Source organism: Cadophora gregata (genome assembly GCF_030347475.1).
Source record: "Cadophora gregata isolate MNR1 chromosome Unknown scaffold_10, whole genome shotgun sequence".
Lineage (NCBI taxonomy): Eukaryota > Fungi > Ascomycota > Leotiomycetes > Helotiales > Ploettnerulaceae > Cadophora > Cadophora gregata.
Genome location: NW_026695933.1, coordinates 1,837,907 through 1,859,564, shown reverse-complemented (window position 1 = coordinate 1,859,564; position 21,658 = coordinate 1,837,907). Strand labels below are relative to the sequence as shown.

General features: G+C 47.6%; 4 protein-coding genes across 4 annotated transcripts; 2 read left to right on the top strand and 2 right to left on the bottom strand.

The window, feature by feature from the left end:
- Nucleotides 1-7,433: 7,433 nt before the first annotated feature.
- On the top strand, nt 7,434-8,706 carry ONS95_001970 (uncharacterized protein; the record flags this gene model as incomplete). The annotated part of the gene is made up of 3 exons (XM_058495197.1): nt 7,434-7,634; nt 7,684-7,781; nt 7,836-8,706. The coding sequence occupies 3 exons, from the start codon at nt 7,434-7,436 to the stop codon at nt 8,704-8,706; spliced, it is 1,170 nt and encodes a 389-aa protein (XP_058355508.1).
- Nucleotides 8,707-15,087: 6,381 nt separating this feature from the next.
- On the top strand, nt 15,088-15,798 carry ONS95_001969 (uncharacterized protein; the record flags this gene model as incomplete). The annotated part of the gene is made up of 1 exon (XM_058495196.1): nt 15,088-15,798. The coding sequence occupies one exon, from the start codon at nt 15,088-15,090 to the stop codon at nt 15,796-15,798; it is 711 nt and encodes a 236-aa protein (XP_058355507.1).
- Nucleotides 15,799-16,123: 325 nt separating this feature from the next.
- ONS95_001968 (uncharacterized protein) lies at nt 16,124-19,146 on the bottom strand (the record flags this gene model as incomplete). The annotated part of the gene is made up of 6 exons (XM_058495195.1): nt 16,124-16,560; nt 16,629-16,865; nt 16,982-17,761; nt 17,836-18,090; nt 18,143-18,316; nt 18,366-19,146. The coding sequence occupies 6 exons, from the start codon at nt 19,144-19,146 to the stop codon at nt 16,124-16,126; spliced, it is 2,664 nt and encodes an 887-aa protein (XP_058355506.1).
- A 657-nt stretch (nt 19,147-19,803) lies between these two features.
- ONS95_001967 (uncharacterized protein) lies at nt 19,804-21,404 on the bottom strand (the record flags this gene model as incomplete). Its single annotated transcript, XM_058495194.1, has 2 exons — nt 19,804-19,912; nt 20,623-21,404. 2 exons carry the CDS (start codon nt 21,402-21,404, stop codon nt 19,804-19,806), a joined length of 891 nt encoding a protein of 296 aa, XP_058355505.1.
- Nucleotides 21,405-21,658: the final 254 nt, after the last annotated feature.

Here is a 21,658-nt window from a genome sequence, read left to right as displayed (position 1 = left end):
GAATTGATGTCGAAAATACAGGTTCCTTCCTCTCAGATCCCTCATTAATGAGGCTATTTCTTCTTGGGAGTGTCATGAATTGAGGAACGGAGCCGCACATCTTAATTTGGGCTTACCTTATACCCTCCTTATTTTCGATGTATGTTAGACAAGAACAATATCTGGAAAATCCGAAATCAATTCTGCCATGTCCCCCTCCAAACTGTTAGGATGACTCAAGAGACGAGTCACACGGGTGTTAGCTCAAAACCTGGGCTTGGTAATCCAACGACGGTGGTGCTCTCCACGCGCCGACGTGTTATCGCTGAAAAACTGCACCAACTGCTGGTCGTTGTTGAGTGAATCAGAAGCAGTGTCACTGAGTTTTCAAAATGGTAGCTTGATCTTTTCGCTAACTGCTTGTTGTTTTGAAGGTCGTTCTCGCCTCAGCTAAGCGAGCCGCTAGAAGCCAAGCAACGATGAAGCTCTTCATAATCAGCTATACGTACAATGTGTAACGACAAAATAGCTCAGGGTGTATATTAAGCCTAGCACTTTGAAGATACCTTCTGTTACTTTCTCCCTTGGTCATTTCCTTCGGTGCCGTAGGAAAACTCAGGTTTCTCTCCACGAGGTTTATCTCGACCAGGTTTATCTCAATAATATGTTTGTAAAGACTGGCTCCAAGATCTTCCACTAAGCTGCTGAAATATATTCATCTTGGATCATCTGTGTTCACCTGAATGTTTGATTTCTTGTTCAATATCCAAAATAGGAAACTGGACCCAGCCCCACACCTCTTCACGCCCAGATCTCTCAAGTCCTCAATTTCGCATGATGCATACAGAACTTCAAATTAAGATCATTAAGACTAGAAAACAGAAGTTTCGGGTGGATTTATCATTTACAGACGTCATTGATGAAGGGAACGAGTCAAATCACTGTTCGACCATTGCGCGCGCCAAGCAAACACACCCCTCCATGAGGAAAGATTTGGGCATACACATCCAGATCCAACCAAACGAAGCTACTAAGTAAGGAGAAGATAAATTAAGGGTGAACCGCTCATACAAGTACAGTACATTCTTCACTGTTCGGAACAACTGTGTACGTCGACTGAATGCTGCTGTTAGCGAACACTACCAGCCTCGAGAGTCAGGAAAAGAGTAATCAGTTCGACGGGACATGGATCAGTCAGCACCTGTCGATCATGCACTACGACATGATGTCTACAGAGTCCCTAGTAATCATCAAATTTCTTGATCGGAGGTTTTCTAACGCCAGAAAGTTTATCTCTTGACCTTTCGGATCTGTAAATCCGCAGACATGGTAATGTTGAATGAAGTCTGTTTATCTTCGCCACTATAATTCTACTAATTCAATGGATTGGTAGAGAGAGCAACCACAACCAGGGAGAACAGGGTTATTGGCTTGCCATGATCAGGGGCTGATTGATAAAACGGAACTAGAATGCGTGAGATTTTGGGTACATAGGTTCAATTCGCCCGGCGTTGTAGATTAAAAGAGGTTTTATGTCTGAATGGTGTTCAAAGTATATAAACAGAGTACCGTATAACTCCAACTGTACCTGCTACATATGGAGAAAGAAGATGTTTGGGTCTATCAAGACGTTGCTCCATGTGTCAGAGTTAGAAATTGGTTGTACATATGCAGAAGTAGATAAATCTGATAGGCCAATGCAGACGCGCTGAATACGCGCTGCAATGACAAGAGATCACGAACAAGGTGCAGTAACAGGAAGGATAGCGCTCAACATCCAATGAAATAGGGTCGGGAATGCAGTTGGCTAGTATCGAAGAGGACAGTGAAGATCTTGGCAAGCTTCCCGCTTGGGTAATGGTCAGCATGCATATATGCTTATTTGGTTGAGCACAGTGCTGAGTAACTCGACAGCATGAAGAGGAACCCATAGCACGGCATATCAGTCGAGACCTTGCCACGTGCGTGATGTACCACTGCTACGAGGCGGTGACACGAGGGGTAACGTAAACGCATCGCGCAACAGATGCTGTTATCAACGATTGTTTACATGCATAGAACGGTTATTGAATGCGAAGTCTCGGTAATCTTGCATGAGGGTACTTTTTGTGTTGCCGAATGAAGCAAGTGGAGAAAACGACTCTCAATGCGGCGTCCTGAGCGAAGTCGGAGGCGTAGATATGAGGGGAAATTCAAAGCGCTCGGATCCGCTGACAATGCTGTAATACTGTCGAAAGAATCAATCATAGGCTACAGGGTATAGGTATGCAGACTCATGATTCAGCAATGACTGTGGATCTCGCCTAGGTTGGCAAGCGAGGGGGAGGAGCGAGGAGCGCCTCAACTTTACCTCGACAAGACATGTTCTTCTTGTGGGGTAGATTGATTGAATTATAAGAGGTGGTTTAGAAATAGATACTTATGGTAGAAAAGACGAAGTTGTGTTCTTGCAGGCTAAAAAAGTATATCGTTTGGTAAGTTGAGGATACTGTCAGTTTGGATGTGTCAGAGGGCCATAGTCGATGGTGTTCTTGCACGTGAATGGGGTGACTTGCGCAGCTGCAACGACAAGACAACTTTCAAAAGGCCATTTTCATGTGTGAGGAACTTATCGAGATAGGATACTCCCTCTTAAATCTAACAACATATCTTTGGGCAAGTCACGTTGTCACTCGGTCGGATATGATCTTAGGCGCGGCGAAATAGCCTCGGGGATTGTGGTAGCCTCAGTTGGATGCAGAACTATAGCAGACTAAATCATCCACTAAACTGGAAGACTTTCAGAACACTTATCTCAAATGGATTTTGAGCTGCAGCGAAGAGTGTTGACGTAACCAAAACTGATGACTTTGGCGAGATTTGACCTCAGAGGATTCAAAGGAAATGATCTTGACATCAGTACATTTGCTGAAGAACATGAGTGTTGGTGATTCAAATCCAATATACCCCCACAGTAAGTGCTTCGCAGATTCTGGGGTGCGTGGCCAAGTGGCTGGTCGGAACAACCTCCGTAACTGGGGGTTGCAAAGCTGCAACCTAGGTATATCAAAACAATATTCTCATGGCATGCACGCGACAACATGACGCACCCATCAACTCAAAGTGGACGATGTGTGACATCAAAATAGTTCGAGACAGTACGGTGAACGAAGAACAACAAGCAACGAAGCGAAAAATCAGAAATGCCGATGAACCGAGTTTAGGAAGTCCACGGAAGGCTTCGACATTTCTAAGCCCGGCAGTGGCACACTTCAAGACAGCCGCTCAGTGTTGCTAGAGCGAATGTGGCGCCCGCCCAGCAGACGGAAAGAACAGACGAATAACAGTACTAAATCCTGCAGAGAACAATTCTTAGAACAAGAGATTGAATCAGATGTTGCACCTTTTGGCGAGCGGAAGCGGAAACAACTCGTCCCAGATCTCCAGCGCTTGCTCAGCATAAAACTAATGATTACAATCCACGGGTATTATTGAAGTTAAATCCGCCGCCGCACTAGCCGGATATAGTAATATCTTTCGGTGATTCTCGCGACTGCCCCTGAGCTCGCGACTTCGCGTTTTCAAAGCAAGGGATGCACGTCAAACTCTGTTGGCCGGTACTTCAATTCCCCCATGGCATTTGGCGAGGGTTTGTTTGATGGAATAGGAGAGGATGACGAAGCATATCCTTGGTAGTACGGTGGACGGGGACACATTCTCGCGTATTCCTAAATTGAGCCATATTCTTGGAATAGCATCATAGGAATTGCCTTTGAACTCTCCGTTCCGGTCAGAGGGTCTTCCTGGCGGTTAAATTGGACGTATGGATTTGGAGCGCTGGATACCATCTTGAATGCATCTTGCCAAGTGCCAGATGCCGGCAAAGATCTAATTGGGATCAATTTGCTGCACGAGAGACATGGGGCGCTCTCGTTTAGTGTCGAAAGATACTTCCATCTTCGATCTTTTTTAAAGGCGGGGGATGAGCTGGTATTTCGTGGGAATCGAGCCCTGCAAGATTCTGCCAAGACCATCGATTCTTGCTTCCATTTTGTGCAAACCTTTATGCTTGACAATCAACATGATGCTGGTCCGAGCCGAAGCCACAAGACCACCAGGATCCAGGGCAGCTTGTTAGTGGATGAGCCATCATGAGCCACTGCAACAGAGATGTGGTGCACCGCCAGTCCTTGGCTCGGGGTTCAGACGCTGCCGACCGCCGCTTCTTCTACGAATTTACCCAAAGTCAGGAGATTTCTTGCATCCTCGAAGACCGAGTTCGGCTCCTGTGCTGAATATGGAGGATTTATACACAGACGACCCCCCCCCCCCCCCCCCCACACGCCCCCCCCCCCTGGTCAGACGAATCAAAAGCTTCAGAATCTCTAGCAATTGCGAAGGTATAATAGCTCAAACAGCAATAAAATCACATATCTCCCACGCTCCGGTTAGCAAACCCCCAGAGGGAACCCCGTGCTTCACCTATGCTCTAACCCTAACTAACCTACTAACCCTAACTAAACCTAACTAACCCTAACCTTTAGGAATACACTCGAGAGTTGTACAGGCGTAAGTACTCAAAGTGCCCCGCAAGTAGCATTGATAGTACTTCCCTATTGGTTGCAAGGGGGGGCGTGTAGGGGGGGGGGGGGTCGTCTGTGTATAAATCCTCTGAATATGGTCCAGCTGATGTTGCTGGAAAGGAAATTCAACGGAGATCTGCGGCATATGTTGACGAATCGTTGCGGGAGCTCCCGAATGTCTTTCATACATTTCTCGAAGTGTCTTGTGCTCTGAATAGCGGAGCGGAATATTCTCTTGTGTCCGTGGAATGCCCGTGGCATACGCGGTTTACAAATCGCCGGTGCCCAAATATCGCTTATCAAGCTGAACAAAGACATAACTGATATTGGACAAAGAAGCTGTACAGTTCCACCTGACCCAGGAAACTAAAGAACTTTCTCTTGGGTCTTGGGCCAAGATATCTGATTTAAGGGGTGTTGTTGATGTGCACCGCATCGTAATCTCGTATCATGACGGAGTGTGAGTCCTGCACAACGGGAACGGGATCTCATGTCATCCGGGCCCACGAGGCTTTCGATATCCCTGTGCAAAGCTTTGGGCACATCTTATCACCGATGATCTTTAGATAGGCGTTCTGGAACGATCATGGAAGCGTGCCAAAAGCCGACCCAGAAGCCGCCTAAGATTTTCAACGGAGTAAAATTGTGTAGCTTCACTACTGTGTGGCCAAAAATGAGCCTCATGCTGCATCTCATCATGCATAAGTTCGAAAAGCCACCGACTTCATAGTTTCACAAGACTTTGTTTGGATGAATTAAAGATGTGGACGTGTCCAAATGGGTCCAGATCTAAAAGCAATTCGTGGAACTAACTTTCAAAGCTTCTTTCCATCCTTTTTGGTGACGGCTGCATCATGATGTAAACCTTTACGTCAAATTGACACACAAAACACGATCAACCTAAGCGTACCCGCATGTTTGTGCTCGTCCCAGCACCCTCGCGTTGTTCGTTCTGATCTGTGGATCAAGTGGAATTCCACCAGGATGGTCACGATATCTGCAAGGGCAGGCGAGGCGTGAAGGGTCTTCGCTCAATACCCATCCGGTGCCAATTTCGGGAATCACTTTCTCACTTCATCCCGTCGTAGATTCTCTCTACAAGCACCATCTACGGAAGCCATTACTAAGATGGATGCGCCGTGGGCCGAATTTGATAGTGGTTGTGGTGTCCCTCGGCATGTCAGCCCTGTCCACAAATTTTCTTGATTACCAACCCTCGGGATGAACCTGCAAACATTTCGGTATCAGAGGGAAAGTGAACCAGAAAGACTGAGATGATGTGATACGAGATTACAGAAAGATTAGCAGTACCCATGAATGCTTGACTGTACTTGATGAGTGAGGAATCAACAACATCGTAACTCTTTGTACCGTGCTTGATTGATCCAGGTTACGACCAACAAGTCAGCGTTTTACTGTGCTTACGTGGTCAATGAACTCAAGATTGGTCAGTTCGTTGCGACTGCTCTGTAACTGGTCGAGTAAAATTGTATGATAGTAAACTATGCCTGGCGATATGGGGCTCCAAGCTTAACATATGCGATAGTGCTTAGTACCGCAGATTCTAGGCATCCTGTCGTTCAATCCCACCATTCATCAGAACTTGCTGATTCTGAAACTTGGTGATCGCAATCCAGCCAGTAAATTGGCCCCATAACTTTCTTTGTTATCATCTACTGGGCATCAACGATTCTTGCCCCTCGAGTCATCATCCTGCTTCTCTTTGAGCTACCTGAATAATAAAATCCGCGTCTGGACCCAACAAAGTTCAACCTGCTTAGTAGTGAGCCTCATAAGGTGCCACATACATCACAAGGTTCGAGAACTGGCAGCCTGGCTGCGCTACAACCTTCCTTATCATGTTCCACATGAATTAAGCTCAAATTAGCCAGAGTATGTGCGGCCGGTGGCATTACCCAGGAAATCGAAGGGGGATCAGGTTGGCAAACTTATTTCATGTTAAAAAACAGATCGAGGGTGGTAATGTTATGCGAGTTACATGAGCCACAAGTGGACGAACAATTCGGAATTTCGTGGTGAGTGATTGATTCCCCGAAAACCTTCTCTGAAGCATTCTCAGCGAGAAACTCGTACTACAGCGTCATCGTGGGTGATTAACCCCCAAGGTTAGCCGCAATGGCCCTCCTATGGATTAGTGCCAGTAACCTTGTCCCGCAGTCCACGTCGTCTCTAGGGCTTCGCTTTCTGGCTCTTACTGTACGTGAGGCTTTTTATCCTGGTCCCATGCATAATCTCGGCCTCTAGCCAATACCGACGGATCTTTCATAACTTGTGTCCGAGAAGCATGTTTGGTCCGCCGTACAATCGGTGTAAGACCTTGTCGCGATCCGAGAAGCTAAGCCCAGACATGTCCCCCCAGCCCAAGCAAATGCTCATAGCTCCATAGCCTACTCGAATAATACAAAGGCACGCCCAGCTCCGGTCTCCTTGTTTTCATGATGCTATTGAATTTCAAGTCTCAGATTCTCTTTATATCCGTGGCGCTGTTCCCCCACACTGTTCACACTCTCTCATATCATGAACATATAGCCCATCACAACACTTCTGCACCAGACCCTACTTGACGTGCAGTCATCAACAACAAAGCCGCTCTGGAATTGCTTCCGCTCTCGGATCGATTTCCTATCCTGAAGATAGCTCTTGATCTCCAGGGTCCTGTGAAGTCAGCACTTGACAGACCGTTCCCCTGTCTCAAAGGAGACTTCTCGGATATAACAAGCTACTAAACCAGCCGCCCTTGGATGGGCCCTCTGAATCAGCACAGTCACATGATCAAACCCGACTGTTCAATATCGAGCTTGGATATCCGTTTGAACACTCAAATACTTCAGCCTCCCCACTCCACCACAATTCTTTCGATCCCTTTTCAGTATGTCTAATTCTGGTTTACCTTCCCCGCCATTGGACGACAACAAATCACACCTATCAAGAAAGATGTCGAAGCCTTCCAAGTCACTCAACAGAAGTTCGAAAAGGTCGACTTCATCACACGAACATAGTTCAGTTGTGTTAGATGGACGACATAAAAGAGTTTGGAAGGCATGTGAAAGGTGTCGCATGAAGAAGACCAAGGTATGATATTTGTTTCTGGATATCAGATTGTCCTTGCTGACTTATCAAGTGTGATGGAGAGTCACCATGCAAAAGATGTAAAGACGATGGACTAGTATGTACAGCTGGAAGCAGAAAGAAGACTGAATTCAAGCAATTACCTCGAGGGTGAGTGCCGACTTAGGTGCCAAAAACATGTCCGAGCTAATCACTTAGTGCCAGGTACGCGGAAGTTTTGGAGAACACCCAATACGCCCTGATCGCAACAGTTCAAAAGCTTTACACAATGATCCGCAATGGCGAGCAATGGGATCTAGGGGAACCTGAATTGAATGATAGAGGGCAACCAGTTATTCACGATATCGCCTCCAAGCTGGGTTGCATACGCGCCTCACCAGACCTTCCATACGCTTTCCCTGAAGGAGAACAAGACTTCGCTGAGTTACAAGCACAATTACAATCGGCGAGATCAGAGATGGCATCGGAGGATAATGGAAGCCGCAAGCATTCAGAAGATTCATCGTCATACTCTCCCGGGCTCCAAAGAACAGACCGAGCAAGCAGCAGTGAAAGCGACCACTCAAATTTGTCCAAAGACTACAATCAAATGATGTGGGCGCAGAAACAAGCCGCTGCAAAGATTGCGCCTCGGAAGCCTGCGCCGTTGAACATTGCGCAAAGACCATCATTCGAGGAGGAGCCTATGTACCAGAATCGCCCTTCGTTGGATACCACCAACTCAATGCCTTCGCCCATATATACCGACTACCAGACAGAATCGCCCATGTTCCGCAACGCCTCACCCTTCTCTCCGTGGGCAGGCACAGATGAGTTTCTTGGACCGGCGCATGCACTCGATCTCACGGCACACTACATGAGGCAACAAATACAGATCCCGAGATCATCGCCTCTAGCGAGACAAGGCGGATTCGATGCGGATGCGCTCAAAGTAATGCAGATAAACGACGGATTGAACTTTGCGGATGGAACTATCAGGCCAAACATGCTTGATTGCAATACTGGATACGACATAGATCAGATGGACAGCATCATTTTCACTGGAGACTACGAGGCGCAGATGGGTATGGCGTAACTCCAATGTTTACATCGGAACCCCTTTCTTCTTGGAAAATGGGTGGGCGGCGCGTTTGATTTTGGTTACGAGTTTTCTACTGTCTAATGATTCCCATTCTTGTTCAATGCTATCCTCAACGGGGTGTATCTATAGAGGTCATCACAGGTCCTTCACTCACATGTCGGCCTGTGGATTTGGCGTTCAGGTTGATAGTGGATATTCAGGGCGGACAAACCCTAATTGATGGAACTCAATTCAAACCTTTCCCACTCAAACATTCTCATCTTTAAGTGGTGTCATTCCCAATCTGGACCACTTTACCTGGAAAGTCTATCATGCACCTGAGGCTTTCCTCATTGTCTCGAAGTAGAATAAAGTTAAGTCGGGGCTGGAGCCATTCCTGACCAACCAACCTCCTGATTATACTGTACGGACTACGGACTTTATGCACAGAGTACAGACACAAATCCCACCAATGCCAAGATTTGGCGGCATGCAGAGTAAGTAATCGACACGCAGGCCCCAATCAGTGGTTGCTTACCTACGTACCACTAGTGGCTTTTCTCCAAGACTCATGATTACACACCACGAGCCATAGCAGATGCCAGTCAACGGAGCTCTCCAAGAAGCTCAACGTTTGGATCGGTAGGGAGTCAAGTTCGGTAGAGCATTACCGACTCAACCTTGTCAGAACGAACGAGTGTGACAGGATACTGAATAGGCAGACTCAATTCCCGGCTACTCGCCACCTGTCTGAACTTTCGAATGCCGTTTATCCAAACAGATCATGATATCCCCGCCCGTTTGCTTTACAGCCGAGGAGCATTTCAAAAACTCTGCTTCAGACCATTCCCCACCCCTCATGTGTGAAGCTCTCCCGCAGGTTGTGGAATGTAACTAAACCTCCGCCGTACTACTGATATCCGCCTTCGGCCGAACTCAGCATCTGAGTAATTGAGCACGAAGAATACCGCGGCCCCAGGATTCTTTCCCCTTAATCTGGCGAACTTAAGTTTTTCTTCTCGGCCATGGAAGAGGCCAGCCTGCTGCCTGAATTAAGCACATTAATCCAACACCACATTTTGATCCGATAGAGTATTCTTCGCGTCTCAGCAGGGATGTGTGATTTGCTGATGGTGGGTGGAGCGCAGGAGGGAGAGGGATTCGACAGGTACGAAGTACGGAGGAGAAGTCCGCTCGGATAGCCAGGTCAAACCGAGCCCGAACCCACAGCAGGTAGCCCGACACGGCGGAAGGTTTTCGCACATCCCTCGAGCTACCCATGCAAGCCAAGCTGAACGTTGACCTTTAAATCTTTGAATGGCAGCTTTGGATTCGTTCGGCCGCTTGCTGGCTTCCCTTTGGCGTTTTGGGGGCGCCTTGTCTGGATATCAATTGGGAAACTTACAGACGGGACACATGTCATGACATGGAATCACCAGCGTGGCTGGGTACGGTAGGGAGGATTTTCATCTTGTGAAATTACGAAATGGTCCCAAAGTGGATGGACATCTTGACTGCAAATTGACGATCATGCGCCGCTGTCAGCATACGGGATTGGAATGATGTTTGGCTGTAAGTGCGAGTACACGGCGTAGCTTAGCTGGCGCCGCAAGGCTGCGGCGTCCATAGCCTTTGGGACGAAATATTAGGAGCAGTTTCAGGGCTGATGACTGTATTTTTGGTGTCGCAGATAGCCTAGACTTGTGACATAGCGGGGTATCCAACTTCTTTTGATCGAGGGCTCACTTCGTCAACTCAGCCCATTATTTGGGGGAAATCATATCAGATTACTACGATCGTTGTCTGATGCCTCCTAATGGACAAGCTTATTCGTCAACTTATAGATGCGCTCTCGATGCCTTCTTGAGTCGGCGCCGTTTGCACCCAGCAGTGGGCACGATACCCACTATCGCAGCGCCACTTAGAGATCCCGCCTCGGAGGTTTTAGTAAGCCGAGTACTTTTGAGGTGGCTTTTTCAAAACGTGCTCGTAGCTGTGTATTCCTATTTGGAAAGTAGTCGGACTCAAAACCTTCATCTAGGCAATGCTACTCTCTGTGGAATCAGCATGTTGCAGGTAAGTGGTTCGCTGTAATCAGAATATGTGCGCTGTACCCCTCGCTTATTTCGAGGTAGGTGAAGCTTTGGCGTTGCATACATGTCCTGCTCGTTGGGATATGGATATGCATGTATGTAGAGGATCTCTATGTTACTGGTCAATATCTGCTATTTTTCTACAGACTGCCGAGGTCAATCCAACTTGGCTTAGATGTTCACGTAAGACGGTCATGACTGAGCCATTTGTTGAGGCTTCCATATCGCGTATCTCTGATAGGTTTGTTGGTTTTCCTAAATAATAGAATCTCTTCATTTACCGCAAGCATCGAACTGTGGAATAGACATGAGATCTTTGTCCAATAGCTTGAGCACTGTTCCACGAGCTTAGGTGTTATGAGCTTGAGCATCATGGAAGAAGATTTGTATCGATCTGTAGTGTGGTCGTGAGGCAAATACAGGGCCCTTTAAGCTTAAATTCCGCAGTTGCGCCTCCCACGGCCAAATGCGGCAGGTGTTTTGGTGGTAGCACACCCAAAATCAAGGGACTGATCATTCTGACCACCGCCTCTATGGTCTCGGAGTCACTTCCGGTATGTGTCTGTCAAATCCCCCGCCAGTAGTTTGCCATCACAGCTCTCGGGAAGTAAGGAGCTTTTACTCTGGAGTGGGGTCAGCCAGGAGTAGCTTGGCAGCATCCCTCTCCGAACTTCCCGAACAAATTTTGGATATATAAAGACGCCGCAAGACATGTACTTCTAACATTCCTTCGAACTTGAACTGGATACCAGGATGTACGCGTCATTGCGAAGTGTTACATCGGATCCAGAAGACCTGGGCAGCTCAGCCTCGGACTCATCGTATACGCTAAATCGACCAATGCAAATGGATCGGATACGGCGAAAAAGTTCCTTTCGTGGGCACCAAGAGAAAAAGATGTTTGGCTGAAGCTGGGAGGGTGTTATCGGCGGTTGGCATTACACCAAAATCGTGTTCGGACCCGTTTTCGCATCCGGTTAATAAGATTGGCGATATACGGCGCTGCGAGATGTGGGCGGCACTACGGTCGACTTCTTGACAACGAAGGACAAATTGGAGGCTTAAGGCTTGGGTGAATTGTGCCTGTCGTATGATGATCAGATGATGAGCTTGGAAATCTCGATTGCATGTGGACAAGCCTTGGGTGGTGCGGTTTTAGGACTTTGAACGCTGGGCCGTCCCGTTTGATGGGGGTTGCGGGCTCCTGGTGAACGCCGACTCGCTTGGAACTGGATGCCGAGAGGATTTTGTTGGAAGCCCGAGGCGCGAACACCTTGGGATGATGAAAAGTTTGACACCTTTCAAAAGCTGTGAGAGACTTCCTGCAGTTCCCAAGGTCAAGACCATCCAAGGAACATACCCAAGATGCATCCAGTTAAGTACATGCAGTTCATGCCAACTATTTCTTCGCGACATGCACTTCCAAAGTATGGACTCTTTTCGCTTGGCTGAATTCCAAAGTATGCTGTCATTTAGCTGTCTTGAAATTCTCCGATCAATTATTGGCCGTGCAGCAAAAGTTTGTTGCATGATGGTAGGGGACTGAAGCTCTTCCAAAGTTCGCTGTCGCAATTATCTACCTTCTGTCGATCTTAACATGGTCGAATGATTGGCTCTTGATCAATCTTACAGTCATGGGTTACTTGAGAATTCGCCTGCCTCGACATGCAAGAAGTGGTTGGTTTAACTTGGTTAAACTCTGAAGGGCAAAAAAGTCAACATGACATGATTTTCTGAGCTACATACCCGCCCTGAGTTTTAATTCATAATCTTCCAACGTAACATTTGTGTGGTTGATTTCATGGCATTAAGAACACACGCATCAAGACATGTGTCAAATTTGTCAGGAAATCGCGCCAGACTGCCGAACAAACTCCACTTGAAATATCAAGTCAGTCGCCTTAGTCGGGTAGTTGACTTGGTTTCCACCAGCTTTGAAGACACTTCAGTTCTTGCAGCTTCGTAATCTATGACGATGTATTCCAAGGCATAGTCAAGTTATTTAATTCCTTTTTTGTTCTGGATTACAATCGAGACATTGCCACGTTGTGCATCTAGGTTAAGATTTCAAGATTTAATGTTGGTGGCTGTGCAAGCATGGCAGACCTTGCCAAAGTCCTGCAATGTTGCGCTGTCTGTTTGCTAGGCTATCCACTCTGGACTTGTAACTTTCCGTTGCAGATCATATATTATTGGAGTTGGATAAATACATTACTTTTGATTGCTACATAGCACATCTCCTTACCTCTCTCTCACTATGGGTGGCAATTCTGGACTCGATGTGCCCATGTATAGTTTCATTCTTGGGCATATGTAACGATGCAGGGAGCTTCCGTTCTCGTTAGGAATTTCCCGCCTACTCAAAATAGCCAGCTTCAAGTGTGTTTGATACCTGGTCCTAGCCGAGTGATGCGACAAAGTTATGCTGCACACTTCTCCATGGCTTTACAGATGGCTCCCCGCTTTCAGCACCGGAAAGTTGAAGAATGCCTTGAATCTATGGAAAACTGACTGCGATCAAGTAAAGAGGGTGGCCGCCGATTTCCGAACCCTAGCTTTTCTGGAAAGTTAAATACTTAGTTCTATAAATAAACAGAATCGCTAGATTTTAACAGTAGATATCTTAATTATGGCTTCAATTTTACTTATTTAATTGGAAGATTGTTGTTTAGTCAATTAATTAGAAAAGAAATAAAGTTTGATAGGACTTTTAAAAGCAGAAGAGGCTAAGATCAACAATTCAAGTCTCTAGTTTTATAAACTAAGGTACAAAGTCTCATAGCAACAGAATAGCAGCAGGCGTCAAACCTTCGAGGGTTCGGAAATCTGTGGCCACCCTCTTTACTACAATATGCACGCAGCATGCAGCAAGGTCCAGCTCTCAGGATGCGATGATCGCTCCGTGCTGGAGGTCGCTGTCCTATGGACAGTGACGCTCTTCTGGTTCCGGATACAAGGCTAAGAAATTATTGATGCTTTGCGAAAAATGCCATTACTCTATGAAGTTAGGCGGCGAAAATTTTATTGCTAAAACTTTCCTGTAATAACGGTACGAGTGAGTACAAGAAGCGAACCGGACGAGGAACGGCTAGCCCGGCTGAACATGCTGCTCCAGGATGCATCTGGTAGCCACAATTACCTTATTCGCAGCGCATTGAAATTCCTACAACTCCTTCTTGATAACCATTAGAAAAGGCATACATCAAGGAACGCCGGTGATATCATGTGAGTAACAATTAGAGCATGGCTTTCGCTTCCGTTCTTGTTTACTTGCATACCAAGCTAAGCGAGTTGGCGTCGAGGAGCGAAGGGACTTCATGCAACGAACGCCATTGTGAAAGTCCCACCTTCTCTTACATTATACAACAAGCAGGTTTCTGTTTTTGTTATTATTTTATCAAGTTTTGAGTTCATCTGTATTCAATACTGTTGAGATCTGGCAGGACTTCGCCCCAGCTCGACCCCGCACGAACCGCAAAACATTGACTCTTTGAAGATAATTGGAAAGCAATAACAGGCCGTAATACCTCCTAACTGACTTTTCACATCAGTCAATATCACAATATGAAAGCTATTAAGCAGAAGAATGCAACGAAATTGAGAAGGATAAAATCTTCGGATTTACTACAGGTGAGGTAGAACACCAAACGAAGAAGCCTTCATCTAATTTACTCGCCTGTTAGAACGAAAGATAGAGCAGTATGAGCCAAAAAAAAGAAAAAAAAAAAAAAAAAAAAAAAGGGCAAATGACAATCAAAAATGAAATGCCAAAGAGGGCTTTTCGGTTGGAATGGTGGGAAGGGCCAGATGAGGTGTTCCTTCCAAGTTTGAAACTGAACCTAGGTCACCTTCCCTTCAGCAGGCCAGAATTCTGTGTACGTAGACTCGTGTTCCAGAACATTGCTTATCAGACTGATGGAAGCAGGGAAAGAACGATTTTGAGAAATAATTCGTGTGACACGTGCTGTTATTCTGTCAAGTCTTCTTCGTCCTTCGAATAGCAATCATTCATACAACATAACGCCTCATCAGTTACATAAGTTTCATCGAATCATATCATACTCGGAATAACCATTCAATCGTTTCGTCCAAAAGCTACAGGGAGCTCCATCCCCATTATCGGCCTTTGTTCCCAAGGCACGACCATCGTGTTCGAAGCACTCCACCCCACGCCGAATTCCGCTTGGATATTACCATTGCCAAACCGGATCCTCAAGAACAGGGACTCTCGTGCTGTTCGATGAATCGGCTTCTGCTCATTTATCCTATCTGTTCTCACCTTAATCCCCAATCCAAATAAACAATGGCTCAGCACCGACGACGTCTCAGAAATCTCTGGACCAGAATCACCAGTAAACTGCATCGCAGAGCTCCAAATTCAGTCAACGACATTCCCGATCAACAGCTCCCAGATCACGTCGAACCAACTTCAAACCAATCTCAAAACGTACAGCAATCCAACAACAACAACAGAAACGATCCCCAAGAGCTCACATCAGTTGTGAACAAACCAAACCATACCAGTACGAGCCCTGACGCTGTTCCTGGCTTTCCTCCACCCCGAAGTGGTCCAACAGGGGGCAACCACCCTCTATCACCCTTCAGCGCCGTCCCCATAGACGGACACACACACTTCCACTGCTCCCGCTGCTCCATCATGATCAACTACGACATCTGGAACATCTGCGCGAAAAACAGTCACCTCAACCATGTCCCTCGCCCAGGACCTTGCAATCACTGCGTGCAAGCGGGCGAAGAAGTCAAGACATCTTGCAAGACTATCAGATGCGAGAGATGCATTGGAGAGCAGGGAATGGCGAGTATATTGAAAGTGCGAGATCAAGCGTTGGTGGAGATGGGGTATGTCAGGCGGTTGAATGGAGTGTGGGAATTGCCCGGGTATCCGGGGAAGTGGGGGAGGGCGCCGTGGGATTTGGTGAGGTGTGGATTTTGTACGGATAAGAAGCTGTTTCCGCAGCGTGTGAACTTGGATGCGAGGTACAAAGAGCTGTGATGGATGGCTGACCTTCGAGATGTGGTATGAGTGCGTGAAATGAGATGTCTAGAAGTGGAGGGAGATCGTGCGGAGAGAAGCGAGGATGATCGGTGAAAGGAAACTTCTGTATCAGCGAGCTGAGTCTTGTACACAGCAAAGATTTGAATATTGAACAGCGAACAGGAAATATAAATACCACAAAATGAGGAATTAAATCAAAGCAAAGCAAAGCAAAGCAATATATTGTTCACAACGTGCCCACACCCAAGACCAAAACACAGAACTCATACCCTTACTCACTACCATAGCTAACTCTCCGTGAACACCCCAACCAGATCCTCACTCAAAGGACCAAACTCCCCTCGTCCCCATCGTCAGACTCACGCCCAGCATCAATGACCTCATACTCCTCATTGCTACTCACCACATCCCAGCCCTCACTCTCACCCTCGCTTGAGCCGTCTAGCTCCTCGTTTGGCGGGTGAGTGAGCTCACCTCGCTCAACCAAGTCACAACTTGCCGATTCACTTGCATCGGCAGTGGAAGTCTCGAGCTCAGTATCACTGGCAGTGGCAAGGATGACTGAATCATCGAGATTTGAGTCCTGGACATCGCTGGTACTGTGTGCTTTTAATTTTTCGGTGGCGAGATAGAGGATTGTTGAAGTGGCGAGTCCGTTGAGGGAGGGATCATCCACATCCCCATTCTCATCCTCAATTTCATCCTCATCCTCATCTTCATTCTCGTCCTTGTATTCAGTACAAGTGGCCTTAAATGTAGCTACACGATGTCAGCGATCTTTCTTCAGTTTTTCAAGAGGGGAAATCGCAGAAATCTGAAGTACTCACTAAGTTCATCAGTAGACTCAGAAGATTGCATGCCGCCGCTAATGTATAGACACTCCAGTCCTTTTCCTTTGCAAACCAAGCACCCGGGTCTTGTTCCATCACAGGTTGTTTCCGAGAGACGACAGCTGCCGCAGGCACGAGGTGGTGGTGGAGGTTGGATTTTAGGGGTTGTGGAGGTAGGAGATGGGACAGGAGCGGTTTCTGGGTCTGCTTCTGGCTTGGGAGCTGCTTCTTTTGCTTCGTGGATAAGTTAGCTTCAATCTCACATCCAGATAGAGATTCGCTCCGGTTATGCTCTACAAGAGATAGAAGGGCTAAAGGAACGGGGGGAGAAATGAGAAGAGGGAACATACCATGCACGCCTTTGCTCTCGCCAGCCACAGTACCCTTGATGTACAAACACTCTACTCCTCTCTCCTCACATGCACCACATCCAGGCTTACCCTCATCACAATCCAACCCCGCAAATCGACAACCACCACACGCCGTAGCGGCTTTCTCGTCCCATCCGGACTTCAGGTGGTACGCACAAACCGTGTCGTCGAAACAAGCTAGGCAAGGAGTTGCTGTTGCTAATGTTGGCTGTTGAGCATCGGAGTTGGTAGTCGTAGCATGCTTGGAGCGGATGCTTGGGGGTCGGTAAGGTTTTATGGAGGATGTTGGATGAGGATTGGAAGGCGAAGTGGGTTCGAGGTGTGTTGAGCATGGGATTAGCTTGTCGAGGCAGGCGAGGCAGGGAGTTGTGAAGCCCGGGAGAGGACTGGTAGTTGTTTCTTCTGATGGAAGGACGGGTGGAAGTTGGATGAGAACCTGCTTTGGTAGTCGCGATTTAGCTTCAGGGTTAACTTTCGGGATGACTTCTGGCTGAGGCTGTTGTTGTGGGGTATGGCCTAAGCGAATATCCTCAAGTCTGGTCTCCAACGAAGCTAGGAAACGCGGAAGTTCGGACTTTGATTCTTCGATTTGCGTGGTTGAAGCTACTGTATTTGATATGGGCGTAGTTGCTGATAAAGCTGTACTCATTTGGTTTTCTTCGAGGCGTGCTTTAGCATCACAAGGTCCGCAGAGGCCGGAGATTTGAATCTTGACGTTGACTTCACGGCAGGCGAAACATGTACGTGGCACCTCGTCAACTGTAGATACAAAGCATCATTAATCAGAATCTATGCAGTGAATTGAGGTGGTTTGAGAGGTGTAGATGACTTACAGCGGACAGGTTCGGTTCTCCGCGGATTAGTCAAGTATTGATAGCTGCATCTCTTCTCTGTATTCTTGCACTGAGTGCAAGTAGGTAGCGCATGATCACAGAGAAAGCTGTTCGTTTGACAGCTGATGCAGGGTTGGAATGCCCATTTCGTTGGAGTTGGAGGTTTCCAGGATAAGTCGGGATAGAGCTCTGCGAACCAGTCGCTGCTGTCCAGTTCCGCACTGGACTCTGGCTGGGAAGCGGAGGCTATGGACTCTAGTCATGCTGTGAGCGAGCTTGCATTAACCTCAGTGACGGAAATCTTTACCTTTAACCTGCTCTGCCAATTGCCTACGTTTGCGTTCATTCTCCCTGAAATTTTGCTTCAGAGCTACAGATCGCAGCAAAGATTCCTTGCATACGCTACAATAGATTTCAGTAGCTTCCGGATCCAGCTTACGGTCAAAGCATCCGGCACATGTATTCAAAACCTTCCTCCCATCTATTGTCTCATGAGAAATTTGAATCTGTACATTGAGTATGGGACTTACCTGATTCAAGGACAACCTGTAAAATATTGGGGGCACGCCCTGAAGGAGAATATGCTTGCACGGTCCTCACCATGACATCTGTACAACGCGGACAGGTGACATCCTCCGCGGTGCTGAGCTTTTCACCACAGCCTCGACATTTGACAGCACCAAAGTGCATCGAAGACTCTGGAGTAGTATCTCCCTCACCTCGAAGTAAGCTCGATGCATCATCTTCATTCTCATCTTCACCCTCACTAACCGAGCGGGTGTCCTTCAGTTCAGGTTTGTACAAGACAATACACTCCCCATCACAACAGAACAGACATTTATCACACCAATCTGGATTCGTCGCACATTTCCTCCTCGTCGCTTCACAGTACATGCACCATGTCACCATCCCTCTCCGTCTCGAAGTCCCATCTGAGTCGAGATCACACGCGCCACCCATGAGTAAGCACCGGAGACACGCCCTGTCTCCCTGCAGTACGTTACAGTCGTTCAGGCCTTGGAGGTGGCAGAACTGGCATGCAGTGCGTGGGACTGGAATGTGGGTGTCTGAATGCTCCGATGTGAGGTTTGCAGGTGCGGATGAGAGGACGGATGAGTCCACACCGCTGCTTATATGGAACACACTGCCATTGTTATGGCCGTCAGGATCTGAGTGATGGAGGTTGTATTGCGCACGTGTGTATTCCGTGATGTTTTGTTCCTGTGTTTGTTGGATGGTTTGCGCAAGGCTGGAGTTGCTGCCTAAAGAAGACACCTGGGAGTCCTGGGAAAGCGAATCTCTTAAATCCATGACGTCTCTCTTCACAAAGGCCAAATTGAAAATAAAGTTGCGCTTCTTCTCTTGCAAGAGCAGCCGATAGTCACATCGGGGTTCTGTGGATCTTTAATCCAGAAGGGTTTTGTAGAACGTAGAGATAAGGTTGCGGTCGGCGGAGGTGATGCGGGGTCATGGGAGCTGTGAAGCTGACAGCCGTCCTGTTGCCTGTGAGCTGCAGTGTAGCGAAATATCCCTGTCTTCTCGCGTCAGCCGCTTAGTACGATGAGATAACTGTAGGTGTCCTTTGATTTGGTGGGTAATAGGCTGGGCTTGATAGGTGTTGGATTTGACAGGTCGGTTAAAGGCTGTGGGGATTGCAAAGTTTAGGCAGTCGGCTTGGGGTTGATTCTGATGAGTAGTGAGTTCCAGGTTGTTGACAGCTCGAGACCTTTCAGAGAGCCGGATTGACATTAAGTCTGAAATGACGACTGCATCGGCAGAAGTTAAGCTTAGGAATGGTAGAACATAAGCAGTCTCTGGGAGAAGTAAATTACACCCTGTTGATACCGACTTCATTCACCATACCAGAGTGATTAGTCTTCGGCTCAAGCAACTTTTGTAGGATATTCTTTGGATCAGCCAAAGGCCAAGTACATAATATTACATAGCAACCCGCTGATACCACCCAAATCATGGACCACACTGTCCATACTTATCCGTAAAATCCGAAACATGCTCTCCAGGCCCAATCATAATCCTCCTAAAGTTAGGATCCCAGAGCTTGAGACCATTCGGTCGACTATCACGAAATCGTCAGAACTGTTCCCTTCACATCAAAGCTCGAAAACCTCTTACAACACTTCAAGCACAGATGACCCAGCTCGCTGAAGCTAAGTTGACCTGTGCCATCTTATTGCCCATACTTGTCAAGAAACTGCGAAGTATATGTCCCTCGCTCACACAGAATACGGATGTGGTTCGGATCGACGAACTTCAGACCATTGGGTCGACTGGAGAAGGCGATTAGATATGCGGTTTGCCATATATATTTCGAAAGCAGAGCAGAGAGAACTGAACTTCCAACACAACTGATTCCAGATGAGAATGATCACTGTCCATATTCATCAAGGAATGATGCAGGGTTCTGCCCCCGAATGATCTTGATACGCATATGGTGTGGATCCCGGAGTGCTAGACCATCTGGTCGACTGTTGGGAGCGGTCAGAATGAGATGAGAACAGAGGCAAATCACAGCCAGCTCACTTCAGCTGAGCTTGAAAATCCTACTGCCCGTTCCCATTAAGAAAGTCGGCCGGCTTCTTCCCGACTTTTACCCACATACGGGTGTGGCTGGGATCTCGGAAAGGGAGACCACTCAGTCAACCGTAAAGGTTTGGTGATAACCGCACACGAAAGCAGATATGGCATAGAACAAGTACAAGCAAGACAACCAAAATCACGCAACAGGAAGGGTAACAAGCCACACAATACGAAATCCACAAAACTCACTCCTCTTCCACCTTCAGCCTCCCAGCAGTCTTCTTCTTCCCCTCCCAAATCCTCTTCTTCTCAAAGAAGATATACGCAGCAGGATATACGGGACTCTCCGCGCCTCCCATCATCTTCTTCGCGCCGAGGAACGTATCCAGCGTCTTGGGCGTACATCCAATGGCGCGCACGAAACTCGCTTTCGTGAAGGGTTTCAGGGTTCCGTCTTTTTTGGGTTCGGCCGGGTTGCCGTTCTCGGGTTTCTTGTTGGATTTCCCTAGGAGGTCGTTGATTTTGTGCCGGATCGTGGAGCAGGTGTCGTGCATGGGGACCGAGGAGGTGCTTTCGCCGGGGAGGGTGAGGTCGAGGAAGGTGGATGCGCTGGGGTCGTGGGGGTGAGTCGTATCATTGCTGCCCGGGCGTTTGGGTGGGGAGGGTTTGGAGGTCGCGGGTTTTTGCTTTTTGGGGGTGGGTTTGGTGGATGGGGATTGCTTGTCTGCTTCTACGGTTCCAGTTGGGACGATGTCTTCGGAGGAGGGGTTCTCGATGGATGTGGGCCCTGCTTTCTTGCTTTTCGACGTCGTCTTCGTTTTGGGAGGGATGTTGACCGATGAAGACGGCTTATCTGCGAGTGCTTTTTTCGTTGCAGGTTTAGCAGAGGCTTTCTTCGCAGACGACTTCGAAGGAGAAGGTTTGGACGTGGTCTTCGTGGTGGAGCTGGTGGATCTCGGTGTATCGCCTGGTCTGATAGCAGGATACGGCGCAGGGCGAGCTCCTGAAGTGCGTCGTGCGGCTTTAGGCATGATGAGTGGTTTGGTGTTAGACTGGAAAGGATTGGGATGACTTTGTACGATTGATTGTTGGGGAAGAAGGGGGTGGGGAGAAATGTGGGATTTATGCGTTTGTGCTGGGCCCAAGTCGCGTCGAGATTGAAATGTTTACGCGATTGTCAACACAGACGTCACCACCTGTGATGTCATGGCGATCTTCGGGGTCAAATTTCCGAGCTACATTATCAGAATCAAAACTTTTCCGACTTCTTGCATTTCTGTATTCA